This window comes from Podarcis vaucheri (genome assembly GCF_965113315.1).
Source record: "Podarcis vaucheri genome assembly, chromosome: 7".
In the NCBI taxonomy this organism is placed as follows: domain Eukaryota; kingdom Metazoa; phylum Chordata; class Lepidosauria; order Squamata; family Lacertidae; genus Podarcis; species Podarcis vaucheri.
The window spans coordinates 22,716,264-22,738,306 of NC_138765.1; the positions used below are offsets into that span (position 1 = coordinate 22,716,264).

A 22,043-nucleotide genomic window follows, 5' to 3' on the forward strand; every position below is an offset into this window, starting at 1 on the left:
CCTTCAGTCAGAGGGGTATTCAAACGTAGCCCTGCATTGTTACTGATGTTAATGCTTATTAGAAAATAAAAAGTGTTATAAAGTTTATATTTCTTGGTGGAAGGTGAAGAGGAGCCCCATATGCAGATGGGCTGAAGTGGACACATATGAATGTGAATTGTTGTACTGACCTTAAAATCTTGAGATATAAGTGGGGTATTTTTTTAAGCATTATATGTGTATTTACTTTTATTTATTTATTTAGTTGGCAAGGGATGACATTGCCAGGAGATCCTGTGACCAATTCGCTCCTGGGCTCCTCATAGTGTTAAAAATACCATCTTCCTGAATGGTGAGTAAAGGCTACTGACAGTCAGGGGAGGACTCCATCTGGCCTGAACAGGCCAGAGGAGGTGACAAGGAAAATTAGAAAGATAAAGGTTAATATATTTAAAATAATAAACTGGGAATAGTGTATAAAGAAATGGGGTAATTGGAGGTAAAAGAAGAAATAGGGATAAAATAAGTTGGCAGTTTGTGTGGGAGATAAGATAGAAGTATGAAAAATGGGGAGAACTGGAAACTCAATACCATTTGCATCTGGCACAGATTTCTTAATGGCTCATCACCTTCCTTTGTTCAATTAACAACTCATACTTAGTGGCCATTATCAGGTTGAAAAGGCTATTGGATTGAGGATTCAGGGGGCTTGATTAAATTCTAACCCTATACTGATTCTAGGAATTTAGGACAGCCCCCCCCACAACAAAAACTATAAAAATACCCAACTCCATCAACCATTCTTCATAAGGCTTGATGATGCCCAAAGTGATTTTACATCTTTATTAGTAAAACAGGATCAGAGGCATAGACCCTTCCCCAAGCCTAAGAAGTCCAGAGGCAAGTTTAAAAGTCCCTGGAGTTTGCAGAAAGATTGCTTGGAGGGCCAGAGAATAGAGACTACCTTCAGAGAGTCATGTAGGGGGAGCTCAAGGAGAGATGAACAATGCTAAAACCTTAAATAGGTTTTCAGGGGTTCCAAAAGTGTGTCTAGACAAGTTGGCATGCTGGTCAATGAGAAGGGGTCAAAAGGAGAGAATGTAGGTGTGCTTAGGCATAGTTTCTAGAGAGAAGACCACAGTAATGTAATACAGATGTTTCTGATAAGAAGTCTGTTGGGCCACACAAACAAACAAGGATCACTCATCCTGAAGGCTGATCCTCCTGAATAGCTTTATCTATCAGAAGGAGTGACTTCCTGATTCTATGGTTCTATCTGGTCTGCATCTACATTTCTATAGAATTTCTGGTTGGATTTCTTTTGAAGCCTACCTCCATAGCTCCATGAAGGGACTTTTAGATGCAAAAATCCTGCATATGGTGACCTTTTGTTTACCCTTCATTTTCCCTTTTTACCAATCTAGCTTCCTGGTGAGTAAATCAAGGAAATTTCTGGTTCCTCGTGACCTCACTGGTAAGAAGGTAAAGCATAGAGAAATCAAACTATAAGACTGTGCATATTGTCAAGGTGGGATGGTCTTTTCTCATGGTTCTTTGCTTGAGCCAAAGATATAGATAGATAGATAGATAGATAGATAGATGAGACATAAATGCCATATAGAAAGGTTAGCCTAATAAAAGTATTGCCCAACTAGGGTTGCCACTTTTGTTCTGGCAAAATACAGGGCCGGGAAGGGCAGTTGGCGGCAATTTTTCCATCTTGCGTTAAAGTGACTCCCCCCCCCCCACATACTTTTAATTGATTTTCATACAATTTAACAAATTCAATTCAAGATCAGTGACTTCAAAGCAATCCATTGCAATCTATTGTAGCCTAACAGGATGCCCCCTTTGGAATTAATCTCTCTCTCTCACACACACACATGAATTTGTATATCTTTCTGTGCTTGGCTACCCAGAGCTTAAATACATGACCTTTCACACTCCTTTTCAAACACATGCATTTGGAGAGAATCCCCAACTTGGCAAAGAGAGAGAGAGAGACCTGAAATACAGGCCAAAGCTGTTATCAATACAGGACATAGCATTTTGCATTGAAATGCTGGACAATCCTGTATTATACAGGACAGGTGGCAACCCTATGCCCAACTGTGGGTTTGGGATTTATTTATTTATGGTGGGCTAACTTGGGCTCATTGAACGGGTTGCAATTTCACACTGGAACTTTCTCTCCAAGCGGGAACCTCCTCCGTCCAGGAGCGGCCACTGCGCGCCATCCGGCTGCCCGCTGCGCCAAGCGGGATGCTCCGAACAGCGCACTTCCAGGCGAGCGCGACCTGCCCCGCATTCGCAAGCACCGCTGGGTACACCGTAGAGGAAGGCAGGGCCCAGATCCCGACAGCCGGTCTGTGGCGGTGCATGCTGGGAGTTGTAGTTTCAGACGCACGCTTTCCTCGCCTAAGGCGACCGGAGGGGTTTGCAAGGCAGCGTCCGAGCCGCTGTTTTTTTTTTTCCCCCAGCAGGAAGCGGACGAGGCCCTCCTCGCTGGCCCGGGATGCCGGCGCCCGTGCTCTGCGCGAGTTGCGGGTCCCGGCGCGCCGCGCTCCGCCGCCCCAAGACGGGCCAGGCGCTGTGCCGGGAGTGCTTCGTGGCGGCCTTCGAGGCGGAGGTGCACGGCACCGTGGTGTCGGCGCGGCTCTTCCAGCCGGGCGAGACGGTGGCCATCGGGGCGTCGGGGGGCAAGGACTCCACGGTGCTGGCGCACGTGCTGCGGCTGCTCAACGAGCGCCACGGCTACGGCCTGCGCCTGCTGCTGCTCTCGGTGGACGAGGGCATCGCCGGCTACCGGGACGACTCGCTGGCCGCCGTGCGCCGCAACCAAGGCAGCCTGGGGCTGCCGCTGCACGTGGTCTCCTACCAGGAGCTCTACGGCTGGAGCATGGACCGCATCGTCCGCCACGTCGGCCTCAAGAACAACTGCACCTTCTGCGGGGTCTTCCGGCGGCAGGCGCTGGACCGAGGCGCCGCCTTGCTCGGGGCTGACAAGATCGCCACAGGTGCGGGGACGGGGGTGGAGGGGGTCCGGGATGGGGCGCTCCGGGTGCGGTGGGGCTCCCGATGTCCATCAGCGCCGGCCGGTGTGGTCAGCCGTCTGGGGTGGTGGGGTCTGTCGCCCAACAGCACCCGGAGGGCCACGGCTTACCCATCTCCGTCTAAAGAGCTTCTGAGCAACTGCAGAGGGCACGAAAACAACGACGCTCTTGTGGGGCCACAATCTTAACTCAAGAATACATAACTATTTATTGAGAGCACTTTTACTCCCCTGTTTCAAGTTAGAGACTTTTAAGTCATAGAATTGTAGAGTTGGAAGGGAATTCCGGGGTCATCTGGTCCAGCCCCCTGAAAATGCAGGAATCTCCACTAAAAGCATCCATGACAGATGGCCGTTCAACCTCTGCTTAAAAACCTCCAAGGAAGGAAAGTTCACCACCTTCCAGCAGAGTCCATTTCATTGTCAGGACAGCTCTTACCATCAGACCGTTCTACCTGATGTCAAAATCTCCTTTCTTGTAACTTGTATTCATTGGTACAGGTTCTGCCGTCCAGGGCATGAGAAAACAAGCTTGCCCCATCCTCCTTGAGAGAAGCCCTTTAGATAGTTGAGAAAAAGGGTCCCAGAACAGTTGCAAATATTATTAGTATAATAACAATAATAATATATTCTTCCCCCCCTTTCTAATATTTTATTTTCTGTTCTTCCATTTTACAATATTCAACAATAAATATGTTGTTGTTGTTTAGTCGTTTAGTCGTGTCCGACTCTTCGTGACCCCATGGACCAGAGCACGCCAGGCACTTCTGTCCTCCACTGCCTCCCGCAGTTTGATCAAGCTCATGCTAGTGGCTTCAAGAACACCATCCAACCATCTCATTCTCTGTCGTCCCCTTCTCCTTGTGCCCTCCATCTTTCCCAACATCAGGGTCTTTTCCAGGGAGTCCTCTCTTCTCATGAGGACACAAATCCAATAATAGTTTCTGCAACTTCCCTACCTCTCCTTCTGCGGTTTCTCATTTTTCTATCAGATTCTCACTACATATCTTAATTTATCCTTTTTAATTCCCTTAGATTTCTTACTGCTCATGCTTATATCAGTCCTAACGTATTTAATTGTTTGCTGTTTATTTTTATATATCCAATAAATTTTCCCCATTCTATTACAAAGAGTCTATCATCTTGATCTCTTAATCTTCTGGTACGTTTTGCCATCTCTGCATATTCCATCAGGCCATTGGTCATACTGGCAGACCCTGATGGGTATTGGAGTTTGGAGGGTCACATGTTCCCCACAATTGTCCTTTTTAGAGATTGCTGCTGCTGCAACTGTTTCCTGGTGCAATATACGTACACGCAAACACACATTAAATATATAATATATTAAATATTATCTATAAGCAACACAGCTACCCATGTGCTTTTCATTTCTCCCTTGAGTAAGGCCAAACCACTCTGTCTTCCTTACTCTCTTTGCATGGCGAGACCATGCAACCCTCCCCACCCCCACTTCTAAGCCCAATGTGATTTTTGGGGTGAGGAATAATAATAATAATAATTTATTATTTATACCCCGCCCATCTGGCTGAGTTTCCCCAGCCACTCTGGGCGGCTCCCAATCAGTGTTAAAAACAGTACAGCGTTACATATTAAAAACTTCCCTGAACAGGGCTGCCTTAAGATGTCTTCTGAATGTCAGGTAATTATTTATCTCTTTGACATCTGATGGGAGGGCGTTCCACAGGGCGGGCACCACTACCGAGAAGGCCCTCTGTCTGGTTCCCTGTAGCCTCACTTCTCGCAATGAGGGAACCTCACTGCTTTGCATGCTGCTCCGTATGACCAATAGCCCTACTAGATCAGACCAAAGGCCCATCTAGTCTGTTCTCGCACTGACCAACCAAGTGCTTGCTGGAAACCCACAGCCAGCACAAAGCAAAAGGGGTGCTTGGCCACAATTCGTGGCCTTTGGTTAGGGGCCCAACTGATGGGCATGCTGGGAAAGAAATTGGGACAGTCAAGGCGGCTGAAGGAAACCTCCAGGGAGCAAAAAACTACCAAAGTTAGCCTCAATGAGGCAGAAGGCTGATGACCAGCTTCTTCCTGCTTGCTTTTCAGGAGCTGTAACTGCCCTTCCGAGTTAGGTCTTATTCCACACTCAGCAGGCATTGCTGAAGGCACGGCCCCTTGTCTGCCTTATGTAGTTGACTCTGGAGCTATAGGCAAACTTCAGGGTGGCAGGATCTACTTAGTGCATTTTAATTTACTCAAATCCTGAGGTCCACCAGCCAGTGCCTGATGCAGAAAAGAGTAGCTCGGGGCACAGACATATGCAGGTGGTGTTAGAGGGTGGCCTCTTGTGCTGGGCCCTAGATCGCTGACCCTTCCCTCCCTGATTCTTTTTCATGGAAATTTTGCTTGCAGGGAGGCTGGGCTCATTGCAAAGCACAGTACAACCCCCCAGCTTAATTTGCCCAAAGGCCACCTTTAGAGGGAGGTGGGGCGGCATTTGCCTGGTTTCCTGGCGCCCTTGTTGCTGCAGGTTACTGGAAGCAGAAACAGTGAGGTGATGGGAGCGTTCAACACTGTGGAGATGCACCAGGCTGGCTCTGCGGGAGCATCAGCACAATGCTTACCTGCCAAGCGCTTCACGCTTCTCCCTCTCTGTAAACTATAGTGATGCTTGTGCCAGGAGGCCAGATAAGCGCATACACACAATGGATCTGTACATGTAAAGTAGCATATCCAAACACTATGCCCATTTCCACTGCAGGCCTGCACCCCAACTCCTTTTAAATGCCTAGCAACAGCCCTGCATCCACTTAGAATTAAGGATCTGGGGGCTCCTGAGTGCATTTAATTAAGAAGAAAAAAATCACTCGATTATGTTAACAAGAAAGGCAACCAGAGAACCACCAACGCAGTATGCCTCCATCTGGAATTCCTAATTGGTGCTTATAAATATTAAGGATAGATTGTAACTTATAATTATTTGTATATTGTTGAATGGTTATTGTTGTTGGCTTATTGAGATGGTTTAAAAGAAAAGAAAAATAAAGAAGGGGGGCAATTCACTCCTGGTTTTTCCCTAAGCTCTCTACATCTGCCTACTTTTTTGGGCAGGGGGAGGAATATAACAGAGCTAGTGCAATATAGTGCTTGGAGTGCTACAGTAGAACCTGGGAAACAAGGGTTCAAATCCTCGCCAACCCAAGATGCTTCTCATCCTATCCTTCCTTGCCGGGTTGTTGTGGGGAATAAATGAGGAGCGAGGAGAACTGTTTCTGGCCCTTTGAACTCCTTGGATAAAAAGGTGGGATCTAAGTGCAATGAAGAAGAAGAAGGAAACTTTTTAGCTATTGGTATAGTTAAATACCGTATTTTTCGCTCTATAACACGCACCCGACCATAACACGCACGTAGTTTTTAGAGGAGGAAAATCCGTAGGCATGCCACCCGTAGGCATTCCCTCCATAATACGCACAGACATTTCCCCTTACTTTTTAGGAGGAAAAAAGTGAGTGTTATGGTGCAAAAAATACGGTAATTGGAAATCCACATCCCTTGTGAATCAGCTGCTAAGTGTACTTAGAAATCGACTGGCAGATCTTGATCTTCATTCCACCTATATCAAGGATAGCCAGGAAGGTGCGTGTCCTGTTGACTCGTCCTATTGCTGTCTGATTCATTCTTTAGGTCATAACGCAGATGACATCGCTGAGACGGTCCTGATGAACTTCCTGCGGGGGGACGTTGGGCGCCTCCGGCGCTGTGCGGACATACTGACGGGAAGCGAGGGGCAGCTGCCGCGCTGCAAGCCGCTGAAGCACGCCTACGAGAAGGAGATTGTGCTGTACGCTTACTTCCAAGGCTTGGACTACTTCAGCACCGAGTGCGTGTACTCCCCCAACGCCTACCGCGGACACACCCGCGCCCTGCTCAAAGACCTCGAAGCCACGCGGCCCAGCACGGTGGCTGACCTGGTGCACTCGGGCGAGCGGCTGGCGGTGCGCGAAGATGTCCGCATGCCCACCCAGGGCACCTGCCAGCGGTGCGGCTACCTCTCCAGCCAGCCCCTCTGCAAAGCTTGCTTGCTGCTGGAAGGGCTCAATCGTGGCCTCCCTCGGCTGGGCATCGGCAAGCCCAGCCGGCTGCAGAAAGCTTTGCTGGGCGGGGAGAAGCCAGAGACCAGCTTACAGGAAGAAGGCGGCCCTCAGCAGGCAAAGCGAGGCCCGAGGGCCATAGACTTCTGAGCCTGTCCCTACCCATGGTTCCCATCATCCCTGACAGTTAGCCATTCTGGCTGCAGCAGTTGTCTCAAATCAAATTATATTCAATATCAGGGGAATCCAACTCCCAAGAGAGTGCGATCTACTCACAGAATAAAAAACTTCCCTTTTCCGTTCCAACAATCATGCAAAAATGGAGGACGGGGTGAAGAGGAAGGGTCAGATGCTCTGATGCCAATGAAAAGGAGCCCATGACCGACAGCAATCTACTGGTCTAAGAGCAGGGGCGACATCATCATCATCATTATTATTATTATTATTATTATTATATTTTTGGCTGAAAGCCAGGGTATAAACAAATAAACAAAATTTACAAAAAAAAAAATAGCGTGTGCTCATGTTTCTTTAACTGTTAACAGAGTAACCGATCTCTGTAATGATTCTGTCTGTATACTCTGGCTTTCCTGATTAAGACCAAGATGCACCTGTTTTGTAATTCTTGGTGAAAAGGTGGCAATAATGAGCAGCTACTTGTGGACCCAATAGAAACAGGCCAATGGTTTGCCAGGGTCTGCCTTCTGGCCACAACCTTTCCCTTTGTAAAAATGGGTGGGTGGCCTGGAAATTCGAGACACTGTTGGACTCTTGACATCCCATCACTCCTGATTTATCCTCCCTGGGGCTCATGGGAGTTGGAGTCCAATGATGTCTAGAGGACCAGATTCCCTTTCCCTGCAGTACTGCTTAGGCCAGCAACGTGCCAAACTGTAGTCCTGGTTGGTTCACCACAGTAGACAGCTGTGCATAGGGCTATTGAGTTCTTGGTTGTAGCCCCAACAGCTCCTGACCAGTAGAGAGATAGGAAGGGATACGTCGTGCAGAAAACTGAATATACCCACACCCAAGCAAGTATTCTGAGTCACAGAACTGAAGTGGGCCATGTAGCCCATCCTTCTGCTCCAGGCAGAAAATCCACAGTGATACCATTCCAACAGATGGTTGTCCAAGCAGGGCCAATCAGAGAGAGGACCACGAGGGCCATTTGGTCTGGGATCTTAAGCTCAAAGGGGTCCTCCAGTTTAGACACTTGTTAGTTTTTTGTCATTTGATAAGTTTTGCAGCCTTTTTTATGCACATTGGATCAAAATGTATTTAAGCAGAAATGGACACACTCCACTTTAAGAGCTTCAAATTTAATCAAATAAGAGGTGTTCTGGTAAAATACCTTTTTTTGTTTTGTTAGCTCATAATAGATGATGCCATATTAAAGAGTTACTGTACAAATGTTAATAACAACCGGGGGAAAGGAAGACATAACATCTTACAAGGACAGGAAGAAGCATCACGAACAGGATACAGCGGTACCTCGGGTTAAGAACTTAATTTGTTCTGGAGGTCCGTTCTTAACCTGAAACTGTTCTTAATCTGAGGTACCACTTTAGCTAATGGGGCCTCCCACTGCTGCTGTGCCACCGTACGATTTCTGTTCTCATCCTGAAGCAATGTTCTTAACCCGAGGTACTGTTTCTGGGTTAGCGAAGTCTGCAACCTGAAGCATCTGTAACCCGAGGTACCACTGTAATTGACACAGAACAAGGAAGAACAAGGAGATAGTTTGAGTTGCTCACTTGTAGTTTTATAAATCAATTAATGTGTCAACACAAATAGAAGTTATTAATATTACAGTTGTATAAGGGATTATTATTATTATGACCGGAATGTCATGGAAATTAAAAAGATATTGGAATGCAGAAATAATCAAGCCATCAATTCTAGCACATGGGGGGCACCTTTTCTAAATTATATAATTCGGTATTTGAAATATTGGTACAGTCATGCGCAGAAGCGATGAATCGTGACCCACAAATGTGGGTTGCGATCTGCTCAGGATGCGAACAGGGCTCTGGAACGGATCCTGTTCGCATCCAGAGGTACCACTGTATTAATAATTGTATTATAAATTGGTATTGTTATAATGAAGCTATGATTGGATTGCAATTGAAAACTAATAAAAATTATATTAAAAATAAGAATTAATGTTAGTAAGAATTATGTTTTGCAAGATTAGGCCACAATGAACGTGTCTTCTCAGATCAGCTGATTATATTAACAAACCTCTTAGGCATCATCGGCAATGCACATTTAAATAACTACCATTCCACTGGAAAAAATCATGGCTTTCCCGCAAAGCATCCTGGAGACTGAAGTTTGTTAAGGTTGCTGGTAGTCATTAAGAAACCCCTATTCCCCTAGAGCTGCAACTGTTAAAGAGTTCCCTGGGAAGAGGGGTTAATTGTTAAACCACTCTGGGAATTGTAATCTGATAGACCTTGACTGGTCCAAAGGAGATCTTGTGAAATCCTTGCTTGTTGCCGAACAAGCTAAACCACCTGCAGCTTATTCAATAAGTGGTGGTCGCGGAAGATTTACAGACAGCCTTGCCATGTCAGCTACATTCCACATCCACAGTGGAAACCAGTGTGCTTTTGAATGCCAGCCATTGGAAATCGCAAGTGGGGAGAATTGTGCTGTTGCCACCAGGTTCTGCATTTGAGCTTCCCACAGGCATCTGGTTGGCTAGTGTGAAAACAGAATGCAGCACTAGATGAGCACTAGATGACCTAGCAGGCTCTTTGTACGTTATTGCTGATCGGCAACTGCTATCAACTTTTCATATAACTGTGAAGTTGGAAGGGACCGCATGGGTCATCTAGACCAACCCTTACAATGCATGAATTTTTTGACTCTCTGATTAAGAATCTCACGCTCTACTAACTGAGTTATCCCAGAGGAGAGCTGGGGTATAGGTTGCAACTGTTGGAAATGCTCCCATTTCTGCGCTCTGCATGAGAAAAATGGTACTGAGAAGCAAAGGCAATAATGCTTTTTTTTTGAGGGATATCAGCCCTGGGCTGGTGCTTTTGTGTCATTTTCAGCCATGGTTTCCTCGATCCACTTCCAAAATTTGCAGATCTCCATGGAAACAGCAGGGCTTTTCTTGGATGCACACTTCACAGCTCCCGATGACACCAAACCGTGAAGGACCCCGTTGCAAATCAAGGGGCTCCCAGAATCTCCCTGTAAATTCAACAAGAGGAAAGGGGTCAGAGAGCAGGAGAACTCTTTGGTGTGGTGAGACTTCTCTAGTTCAGGGGCTGGGATCTGTGGTCCTCCGGAGATTCTCCAACTTTCATCAGCCCCAGGCAGCATGGCCAGTGGTCGGGGATGATGAGAGCTTTCGTCTAGCAAAATCTGGAGGGCTATAGATTCCACATCCCTGCTCAAGCTGAACATTGAATCTAAAAGGTACAGAAATAGGGGGTTTCATATTGAAGCAGGTATGGCTTTCTTTAGGTTTATGGCTCTTCTTGCTTAATACTTGCTTCCTTGGGTAGTTCGGTGTCTCTCCCCCCACCCCCCCATGGCCCACCAATATCTTAATACCCTTCTGTTTCTGCTCACTTCCTTTTTTCTTTTTTTCCTTTTAATTAGGAAGATTTAGACAAGGAGTAGGCAGAAGTTAGACTGGGCTGTGCTGGTAGATCGCTGGATGATCTGAAGTAGATTGGCAAGGATTTCTTACTCCCAACAATGGTGGCAACAAAACAACCCTTAAAAATGTACTGCTGAAAGGGAAGAAAGGGATATGCAGAAATATATTTCTGTATGGAAGAACTATGAGCTCAGTCTAGTTTTGGTCCTTTATAAACAAACTCCTGGGCTCAAAATTATTTTATTGTAAATACTTGTTTCCCTTCTACTGATGGATCTCAAGTAATAAGAAGGAAAAATAAAATAAAAATAGAAGTCTGCTTGCTACTGACATTGGAGAAATCCTAACCATGTCTACTCATAAGTAAGGATGTGTGACTCTGTCAGTTTTGGTTTCTCATTTCCCAGTCTGCAAGTTCAGTTTTCTACGTTTCCACATCAGTTTGGGGTGTTTGTTTGTTTTTTAACTCATGAAAATTCATCAGCCTTTTAATGCAAACTTCTATTATACACATTTTTATATGGGATTTTGCATAGTATTTTTGCAAAGCAATTTCCCCTAACATAATGCATTTGTGCATGTTCTTTTATCATTACACACACTTTATCCTAGTATATGCATTTTTGTACATATTCCATAGCTGGAGAACTGCACTGCAAAACTCTGAGAAGCGCAAATATCAGAGGAATTGTGTTTTTCAAATCAAATATTGTTTCAGAACATGCATATTAGGCAGGTTTATATTTAGAAGTGAACTGAATCAAATGATTCTGAGTCTATTCCATCCCTACTCAGAAGTTCCACTGACCAAAATTGGACTTGGACTACAATCCTAACCCCATTTACCTGGGAATATATATGCTGCACTAAATTAAATAGGGCCGACTTCTGAGTAGACATGAATGATGTTTTACTGGATTCTTGCATCCTGATACTATGTGCTGACTTTTTGCTTGTGCCTTTATTGTTGCAATTTGTGTGACTTGCTTATTTATTTATTTTTGGTTATTTTATGTGGTGTATAAGTTATATATGAATGGCGTAGTTCAGATTGCAGGCTAAGTCACAGGAAAGTTGAATTGTGATACAATGCACTGTGCCTCTGACCCATAGTCACCAAGTGTTTGTTGCTCACCTGGCACGAGTCTTTGCCTCCTTCCATTTTTCCTGAGCAAATCTTGTTGTCTGCAAAGTAGATTCCGTACCTAGACTTGCAGATGTATTTTGACAGGATCTCTGTGTCCAAACATTGCAGGACATTGGCATAATTTACTGCAAAATGAATGCTTGGGTCAGTGTGCGACACTGGCTGTTTGGGAGTTGCTGCTTAACTATTTTAGCTTCAGGTTCCTCCCTCACAAATGCCAGAAGCTGTGGTGGTTGGTGTCCATTGCAACCGTAAGGTGGAAGGCAGGAAGAGCAACTTTGCCCCCATATTCCTCTCTATTGAGTTCTGCAAGGGGCAACACTGAGACTCAGAGGAGGAAGCCAACAGCCAGGGCCACCCCCAGGATTCGTCGTAAGTAATAATAAATTATTTATAATAATAATTATTATTATTTATACCCTGCTCATCTGGCAGGGCTTCCCCACCCACTCTGGGCGGCTTCCAAAAACAATTAAAGTACTGTAATACATCAAACATTAAAAGCTTCCCTAAACAGGGCTGCCTTCAGATGTCTTCTAAAAGTCTGGTAGTTGTTGTTCTCTTTGACATCTGGTGGGAGGGCGTTCCACAGGGAGGGCGCCACTACCAAGAAGGCCCTCTGCCTGGTTCCCTGTAACTTAGCTTCTCACAGTGAGGGAACCGCCAGAAGGCCCTCGGTGCTGGACCTCAGCGTCCGGGTAGAACGATGGAGGTGAAGACGCTCCTTCGGTAAGGCGAGAGGTAGGTGAGGGCTTGCTTGGAGCAGAATGAGATGTCCCACTCATAGGATCATAGAACTGTAGAGTTGGAAGGGACCCTGCGGGCCATCTTCTCCAACTCCTTGCAATGTAAGAATCTCAGCTAAAGCATCCATGACAGATGGCTATCCAAACTCTGCTTAAAAGCCTTCAAGGAAGGAGAGTCCACTACTTTCATTCACCTTAATGGACTACTGGCTAGTAGATGCAATTCCCCATCCCACAACTGGAAACACAGTATGGACAGAGGCAGCTGCCCTTATACTTAGGCCCATAAATCACCTAATCTAGTGGTTCCTAAAGTAGGCAGTACTGGGAGGCGGTGGGATTACCTTGCTAAGAGGCAAGGGGGCATTGGAGTGTAAAGGGCTATCAGACTTCAAAATGCTGAATCAAGTTCATCCATTTTGTTGAGTTAGTTAAACTGGATCGTTTTAACTGGATTTTGAATAGCGGTGCAGTTAATTGTTACAGTGGTACCTCGGGTTACATACGCTTCAGGTTACAGACTCCGCTAACCCAGAAATATTACCTCGGGTTAAGAACTTTGCTTCAGGATGAGAACAGAAATCATTATCCGGCGGCGCAGCGGCAGTGGGAGGCCCCATTAGCTAAAGTGGTGCTTCAGGTTAAGAACAGTTTCAGTTTAAGAACAGACCTCCGGAACGAATTAAGTACTTAACTTGAGGTACCACAGTACTGTCTTTTTGTTTCTCAAGCTTACCCCCCGCCCCCATTTTTTTTAGTAGTTTGCTCAGGGTTGTGAAACTGCAGGTGCTCAGGATTTAGGTGTTTTTGGTTTCGGTTAAGGTAGTCTGCAAAAGCTTACATCATTTACATCTCCTTATTTCATGCTTTCCTTTGTAGGAACTGCACCAGGCCCCTCAAGTACCTGAATCTAGCCTTGGTTTGCAGGAGGTCTTGTGAAACCCTTGCCTGCTGATGGACGTTGCAAGCTAAACTTCTTGCAGCTTATCCCAAAAGTGGTCATTGCACATGGAACCTTGACCCTCTGGCCTTTCCTCTTACCTTCGGGGAAAGTAGTAGTGCCCCAGCCAGACACCACACACTTTGTCCCAGTGGGTGCGCATTCCTTAGCAAAAGGGATGGTCTTAATGGTGTCTCCCAGGACTGCAGGGGGGGATAGCTTCAGAAGCATGACATCATTTTTCATTGTTCGGAGTTCAAACTTAGGGTGGCGGATGGCTCTGATTGCTTTGGAAGACTGTTCCCCAACTTCTTGCTTATACAAATCATGCTCCCCAAGATGAACCATGAGATTTCTGCAAGGGAGACAATAGCGAAGACACAGAGGTGTTCAGAACTATTGTATGGCACAGCCCTTCTTGTACCAAACCATTTCCATGCTATTCTTGGCCTCAGTTCTTTGCTTGAGTAGGACAGGGTTTGTGGCCCAGATTTGATAGGATTTAATAGTTCTTATATCCCGCTTTTCCAGCAACAATGCTGAGCTCAAAGCAAGTCTCAATAATAGCTATGGTACTGAAAATGAGTAGAACATTTCAGTCGGTATAATCACATCCAAAACATATAACGAAGGCAAAAACAAATTCAACAAATGATTAATACAATTCAGTAAAGGTAAAGGGACCCCTGACCATGAGGTCCAGTCGTGGCCAACTCTGGGGTTGCGGCGCTCATCTCATTTTACTGGCCGAGGGAGCCGGCGTACAGCTTCCGGGTCATGTGGCCAGCATGACTAAGCCGCTTCTGGCAAACCAGAGCAGCACATGGAAATGCCGTTTACCTTCCCGCCGGAGCGGTACCTAATTATCTACTCGCACTTTGACTTGGTTTCAAACTGCTAGGTGGGCAGGAGCAGGGACCGAGCACAGGGATTCGAACTGCCAACCTTCTGATCAGCAAGTCCTAGGCTCTGTGGTTTAACCCACAGCACCACCTGCATATAAACTCGTAAAGAATTCAAAATGTAAGAAATGGCTGCTGAGGACCAGCTCTCTGCTGGCTGACTGCCTCTGGGCAGGGACTTCTTCACCTAGTGCTGCAGCAGAATCTCAGGCAATTAAAAAATGACGAAGAAGAAAAGCGATCCATTCTAGATTGTTTTGTAAATGTCTCGAGAGATTAAAGGTTAAAAAAAAGGGTAAAGGTAAAGGACCCCTGGACGGTTAAGTCCAGTCAAAAGCGACTATGGGGTTGCAGTGCTCATCTCACTTTTCAGGCCGAGGGAACCGGCGTTTGTTCATGGACAGCTTTCCAAGTCATGTGGCCAGCATGACTAAACTGCTACTGGTGCAAAGGGACACCGTGACGGAAACCAGAGCACACGGAAATGCCATTTACCTTCCCACCACAATGGTACCTATTTATCTACTTGCACTGGTGTGCTTTTGAACTGCTAGGTTGGCAGGAGATGGGACAGAGCAATGGGAGCTCACCACCGTTGCATGGATTTGAACCAGCGACTTTCCGATTTGCAAGCCCAAGAGGCTCAGTGGTTTAGACCACAGCACCACCCACTCCCCTACTCTGGAGACATTACCCTCCCTCTCACCCACCGCTTCCTCCCTATGACCCCACAAACTTGCCTTTGCAGACAGTGTCCAGCTGTAAGCACCCAGTGCTCATCGATCAATGCTCCACCACATCGATTGAGTTGACTGTCGAAAACAAATACTTGCCAGGGTTGAGAGTGCGGCCAGCATTCGGATCCGCCAATAATACGCTCGCCGGTCTGTGCTGACACTGTGACACAAATACCATCATATATTACACATTTGCTGACACGGGAGGCTTCCGATAAGAGTGTGTTTCATTAGATGGGAAGCTGTTTCCCAGAAATGCAGGTAAAGTACCCACCCCCATGCCGATGGGATCCTGCAGATAATAATGATTACTGGAATAAGATGAAGGCTAGAGTGTGGGTGTGAATGTCCTGTACTTTTATGGTTCCTCAGCATGGTGTGCTTTCACTCAGGCTACAACATCTACATGAATGTGCTGTGTGCAAGGTACATTAAAGGCTCTTGCATTTGCCAGGCTTGACTGAAACTAAAAGTAGAACCCTACGTGTATCATTCTGTTCAGAGAGCGATTTTTCAGTCCTACTGGCTTGCTCATTTCTTCCTTCCTCTTAAAGTCCCTTGTAAAATGTTTTGATCAGGGTCAAGCAGATACGTAGTTATTTTAGTCTAACATAACTGTTTTATTGTCCAATATAGGATTTTAAAATCCATATCCTGGTTTGTTTGTTTTTGAAATTAATTTTTATTTGTGTTTTTGCATACAGTTCAAAAAGAATAAGTAGAAAATAAATGAATAAAAATTGAAAACAAACCAAAGACACCACACAAAACACCTAAGGACTTCTCTTCCTCTCCTTCTCTGGTATCCATTATTTTCCTTCTCTTCCATGTATTCTAAGTTACCAAGTTCTACCATAGCTGTCAACTTTTCCCTTTTCTTGCGAGGAATCCTACTTGGAATAAGAGAATTTCCCTTTAAAAAAGGGAAACGTTGACAGCTATGAGTTTCTACTCTTCTTACTAATTATGTTCTACTTCCTCTTATACTGCTGAATTTATTCAAGTCCTGCTAATCTGTTCACGAGTTTATATAGATTTTTAAAATTACAAAAATTTTCCAGTCCCTTTTGTATCCTTTATCTTCTTGTTCTCTTACTGATCAGACCTGCCAGCTCCGCATATTCCAACAACTTAAAGTGTCATTCCTCCTTGATTGGTACTCATCTTGTTACTTTTGTGTTGTCTTTACATTTTGTTGTTGTTTTTTATAATATTTTGTACATTGCATTGAGATATATATTTGAAACACAAGAATTATTATTGTTATTATTATTATTAGGCTCTATTACCTATCCAATGTAGCAAAAACAATAGTCTTGTGACTCACAAACCTAAAGATTCACGAATTTATCATGGCAAAAGCTTTTATTTGCTTTAATCCACTTCATGAAGTATAATAATAAAGCGGTAAGCATGTAATACATGATTCTGGCAGTGACTTTTTGTACCATGGTCTAACATAAACAGACCTTTTCAGGACTGTTCTGAGATGGATCGCAAGGCGTTGGCTGCTATTCCCTTGGATCTCCAGCTTCTGAACTGGCTTCTTATTTCAAGTTTATTTAACACATGTTTAGTTCACTCTTCCTCCAAGGTGATCAGGGCAGCACATGTGCTGGGGTTTACCCCAGTTCATCTTCACAACAGGTGAGTTCTGTTCTCATTCTGAGTGGCTTGGGACCATCTGGTGAGCTTCATGGTAAGCAGAGATTTGAGCCCAGGTCTCCCTGGTCCTAGAGCTCCACTCCAAGCAGTAGATCCCAATGGCTTACTTTCTTCCTGCCAGCTTCCATCATTTCCTGATCCCTAACTTGATAACTGAAAGTCTGCATCCTTGCAAGGATTTGTAGAGAGGCAATCTCCAGTTCTGGAACATCTTCCCTTTGGAGGCTCACCAAAGAAGGAGCTTGAATCCATCTGAGCAAGTTTGCAAATGCATCTCGTCCCCTGGTGACTGTAGCACCAAGGGATGACCTGCCCACATGAAACAGACATCACTGTCATTCAGCCTTCACAGGCAGACCTTATAAAACAGTGCTTTCCAGTGGAGACAAGTTTATGTCTTCACGGGCTTCCTTTGTTCCTGAGAATCAGCATTGTTTCCATTCTGCTGTACAGTGGTACTGTACATTGGTTATAAAACTTAATCCATTCTGGAAGTCCGTTCCAAAACCAAAGCGTTCCAAAACCAAGGTGCGCTTTCCCATAGAAAGTAATGCAAAACGGATTAATCTGTTCCAGACTTTTAAAAACAACCCCTAAAACAGCAATTCAACATGGATTTCACAATCTAACGAGACCATTGATCCCTAAAATGAAAGCAATAATCAATGTACTGTACTATGAAATAAATAAGACAGTATTGTAGACTATAAAAATTAAAATTATTTTTTTCCTTTACCTGCAGTGATGATAGTCATTGTTTGGATGGGGGGCTTTTATCAATTTCTGCAGTCACACAATCAATTAATCACTCAGTCAGTCAGTAGCTGAACTGGGTTCCACACAGTCACAAAAACAAATTAACCGAAAAAGCCTCAAAAACAAAAATGCAAAATAAATAGGAAAAACAAAAGCGCCGTTCCGAAAGTCCGTTTTACTTCTGAAATGTTCGAAAACCAAGATGCAGCTTCTGATTGGTGCAGGTGCCCTAGAAACAGTAGCCGACAGCAGCATCGGACATTCAGCTTCTGAAAAACGTTTGAAAACCGGAACACTTATTTCTGGGTTTTCGGCGTTTGGGAACTAAAACGTTTGAGTACCAAGGTACTACTGTAGTTTGGCTTCCTCTGAAACTGTTAATCTGTCTTCTATAGTTGAGACTAACATAGTTGTATCATTAATTATGTAATCAATTTCAATACATTTCAATGGAAGGAAAATGACAAAAACAATGCAGGAAATAATGTAGTTGCTTCTGTAACATTTTGCAGACTAATATAAAGATAGCAAATACCACCCCTATTTGCATGGTTTCTGTTCCAGATCTCTGGCAACTATGTGAAATGCAGCAGCTTTTCCTATTTTCATTTCTGATGGAATTCTCTGACTCCCTAAACTACAACTCACATCTTCTCCCATCCAGCAACATGCAGAGGTTCACAGTTTGCTCTTCATCTAAGTGTGGTTTCAATATAAAGAACCCCATACTTGTTCCTTTGTCCTTATTTGCTCCAACATTTATCAGTTAAAAAAAAAATCCTGCTATTTTATTTATATGTTGTTGTTGTTGTTTTATCCTGGTCGATGACCGTAATAAAGTTCATTCATCATCAACCCCAGCAAGGGAGGATACCTCGAAGTTGCTCAACCTCAGCACCTGGACAACAGACTCAGCAGGCATACAGATCACCTGCTCAAAATCTTCTCCACTACATTTGCACACACACACACACATATATATGCAAGGGAGAAATGTGTTTAGAGGAAGGCTTGGCAAATCCACACTGTGATCAACTCCCACCCGGAAACCAATGTCCCCACTGTGGAAAGACGTGTGATTCCAGAATTGGTCTCCACAGTCACTTACAGACTCATTGTTAAAACCATGTTTATGGAAGACAATCTTATTCGGCTACAAGTGATTGCCAAAGACTCACTCCATCTATCTATCTATCTATGCACATTTTATACAGATTTGTGACTTTTTTATTATGCCAATACAAGAGATGTATTTAAAGCTGTGCATATATTTTTTAAGATCATACATCACTTTGGAAAGGATGGGAACCCATTAAAATAAAAGAAAGTAATTTTGTTAGGAAGTCATGATGCCCTGCCAAATTAAATTAACATTGTATGGCAATCAGTCAAGCAGCACTTATTGCAACATAAAAACAAAACACCTTAAGCTTCACCCATATAGGAGTGACATATGAATGGTTAGCTCACTGCCCGTAAGCACAGGTACCTGCACCTGTGCCAGCAACAACTCTCTTACCTGTTCAGTGGCGTAGCGTGGGTTGTCAGCACCCGGGGCAAGGCAAGTAATTTGCGCCCCCTAACCCGTGGATTTTAGCACTCGAGTGCGAGCGCCCCCCCCAGATGTTGCGCCCGGCCCCCCTGCACCCCCCACGCTACGCCACTGGGGCTGGGGGCGAGCGAAGGAGCCAAGGACCCGCCCCAAAGGCTCAGCAGGAATTTATTAAATTTATTATTTGCAGAGCCCCCGCGGGCCGAGGCAGCCGAAGCCCCCTCCCCTCGGGCGCTTCCCCGCCCCCTCCTCTCCTTGGGCTGTAGGTGGAGCTCCAGATCCGGGCTTGGCGAGCGCCTCTCCTCCTCCCGGCCGGGTCTGGGGGCTTCCAGCTGTGCTCCGTCCTCGCCCCCCCCTGCGGCTGAGACTTGCGCTGAGAGCCGGCGCCAGCGGCGCCCCCTTCTGCCGGGAGACCCTCGCCCGCCTGCTGGCTTCCTCTCAAAGGGTTTTGGGGAGCGCAGGGCGCGGTGAGGCCCCTCGGAGCTCTCCTCCCTCCCAGTAGGCAGAAGCAGCCGCCGCCTGTGGCTGGGCCGAGGGGATGGCAGCGGCGGCGGGGTACGGAGGCTGCCCGTGCCCGGCGTCGGCGGCAGCGTCGGCGCTGCTGCAGCGGCTGCTCCTCCTGCGAGCAGTGAGTGGAGCACAGCCGTAGCGGTGGCGGGGGCGCGCGCGCGCTAGGGCGCAAGGCTGGCGGTGGCGGCGGGGAGCCCGGCGGAGGAAGAAACTTGTCCCTTCCCTCTGGACTCGCGCCCCCCCAGATGTTGCGCCCGGTGCGGCTGGCACCCCTGGCACCCCCCACGCTACGCCACTGTACCTATTGAAGCCAGAAGCAGGACTGTGCCTAGAACTCGCTCCATGATAATGAGGTAGTAAGGACAGGGGATGTACAATTTTATTCCTCCTACCACAACTTTAGTAAATAATTGACAGAGAAATGAACTGGACCCTCTGTTCACAGCTCTAAGACTTCATCTTTCTCTTTGGACTTGCACAACGCGTTCTCTCCCTAGCACCTGTGGTGCTGCTAGTTTTGAAGAATGGAGTAGGCACTTTGCTGGAGGTGAGAAATGGCAGTTCCAGAACGTTGCTGTTTTGCAGGTGGGATTCAACCACGTAAGAACATAAGAAGAACCTGCTGAATCAGGCCAATAGCACTTTCTTTACTTGTGAATCTCGACAACTGGTATTCATACTGCCTCTGACGGATGAGCCAGAACATATCCATTGTAGCTAGCAGCCACTCATAGCCTAATTCTTTTTTAAAGCAATCTATGTTTGTTGAATGGGACGCGGGTGGCGCTGTGGGTTAAAGCCTCAGCGCCTAGGGCTTGCCGATCGAAAGGCCGGCAGTTCGAATCCCCGCGGCGGGGTGCGCTCCCGCTGCTCGGTCCCAGCGCCTGCCCACCTAGCAGTTCGAAAGCACCCCCGGGTGCAAGTAGATAAATAGGTACCGCTTACCAGCAGGAAGGTAAACGGCGTTCCGTGTGCGGCTCTGGCTCGCCAGATGCAGCTTTGTCACGCTGGCCACGTGACCCGGAAGTGTCTCCGGACAGCGCTGGCCCCCGGCCTCTTGAGTGAGATGGGCGCACAAACCCCAGAGTCTGTCAAGACTGGCCCGTTCGGGCAGGGGTACCTTTACCTTTACCTTTACTATGTTTGTTGAATAGTGGGTAGACATAGCAGACGACACAGCAATTTGTAAGCTGGAACAGAACTGAACAGCAAACAGCTCAGCCGGCCTGCTTTTATAGGCAGCCGGCTGTCAACATTGTAGCAACAACAACCCAGGGTTTCCCGCCTAAAATAACTGACGTGGACCTGAGTGAAAACTATCTACAGTATCCCCCTGCTGGCCCAGGGTGAGAACTTCAGTACATAACAATGTTGGTGGCCATCACTATTTCTTGTGGTTGTGAATTCCATAGTTAAATCACCTTGCACAGTTATAACATAATCCTATCTAGTCCAGCCCTGTTTTCACAGGTTTCCGTATATAGGTTTCAATGGGAAACTCACAAGCAGAAACTGAGCACGTTAGCACTCTTCCCACCTGCAATTCCCAGTTAAATTTAATTTGGTGCTGTCATGCAAACCTGATTCCTGCCAAATATGGCCTTTTTGTTTTTGTTTTGTAATGTAGTTTTTATTCATTTTCTTCTTTAAACTGTTTAACAAGGTTGCATTGCAACGTTATCGAGAGGCTGAAGGGTAGCAACACGAGAACGGGCCTTCTGTGCAGTAGCTCCCTGTCTGTGCACTGCTCTCCCCAGGGAAGTTCACCTGGCGCCTTCATTATACACCTTTAGGTGCTAGGCAAAAAGGTTCCTTTTTAACCAGGCCTTTGGTTGACCTGATTAACATCCCATAGCCTTTTAAAATGTGGCTCTTTTGGGGGGGGTATTATTGTGTTATTGCTTTTATTTTTATTTTATATACTGTGATCTTTTTATGTGAACCTTTTTATGTGATCTTTTTATGTGACCTCCAGGTATAGGGCAGTATATAAATTCTATTATTATTATTATTATTATTATTATTATTATTATTAGAGCAATAAGTACATAAAATTAAAAATAAAACAAACACTCAGATAAACATTTCTTTCTTTCTTTTTATTAAAGATTTTATTGATTTACAAAAGTGTGTGCAGTCTCTCTCGTATTTTTTCCCCCATGTAACATTTTTACAAATCAGTTTCGTTTGTTGAGACATTAGGAAGTCAGATAAACATTTCTGAACATATCAACATAGTTTGTCAAAGTGTATATACCAAAGTTATTACAGCTATGAAATGATGTATTCTAATGTCTATTGCATAGATTGATGATCAAAGTAAAAAGTATTTTGTATCAGCAACAGTTAGAATTGATAGGAATTTATAGGAAGT

At 45.5% G+C, this 22,043-nt stretch overlaps 2 protein-coding genes across 2 annotated transcripts; one reads left to right on the forward strand and one right to left on the reverse strand.

Annotated features, from left to right (window-relative positions):
* The first annotated feature begins 284 nt into the window (after positions 1-284).
* CTU1 (cytosolic thiouridylase subunit 1) lies at positions 285-7,307 on the forward strand. The gene is made up of 2 exons (XM_082231894.1): positions 285-2,996; positions 6,689-7,307. Exons 1-2 carry the CDS (start codon positions 2,495-2,497, stop codon positions 7,243-7,245), a joined length of 1,059 nt encoding a protein of 352 aa, XP_082088020.1. The 5' UTR covers positions 285-2,494; the 3' UTR covers positions 7,246-7,307.
* Positions 7,308-9,157: 1,850 nt separating this feature from the next.
* LOC309537361 (trypsin-like) lies at positions 9,158-16,930 on the reverse strand. The gene is made up of 5 exons (XM_082232248.1): positions 15,939-16,930; positions 15,190-15,346; positions 13,649-13,902; positions 11,850-11,986; positions 9,158-10,299 (listed from the first exon to the last, which is right to left on the reverse strand). Exons 1-5 carry the CDS (start codon positions 15,994-15,996, stop codon positions 10,123-10,125), a joined length of 783 nt encoding a protein of 260 aa, XP_082088374.1. The 5' UTR covers positions 15,997-16,930; the 3' UTR covers positions 9,158-10,122.
* Positions 16,931-22,043: the final 5,113 nt, after the last annotated feature.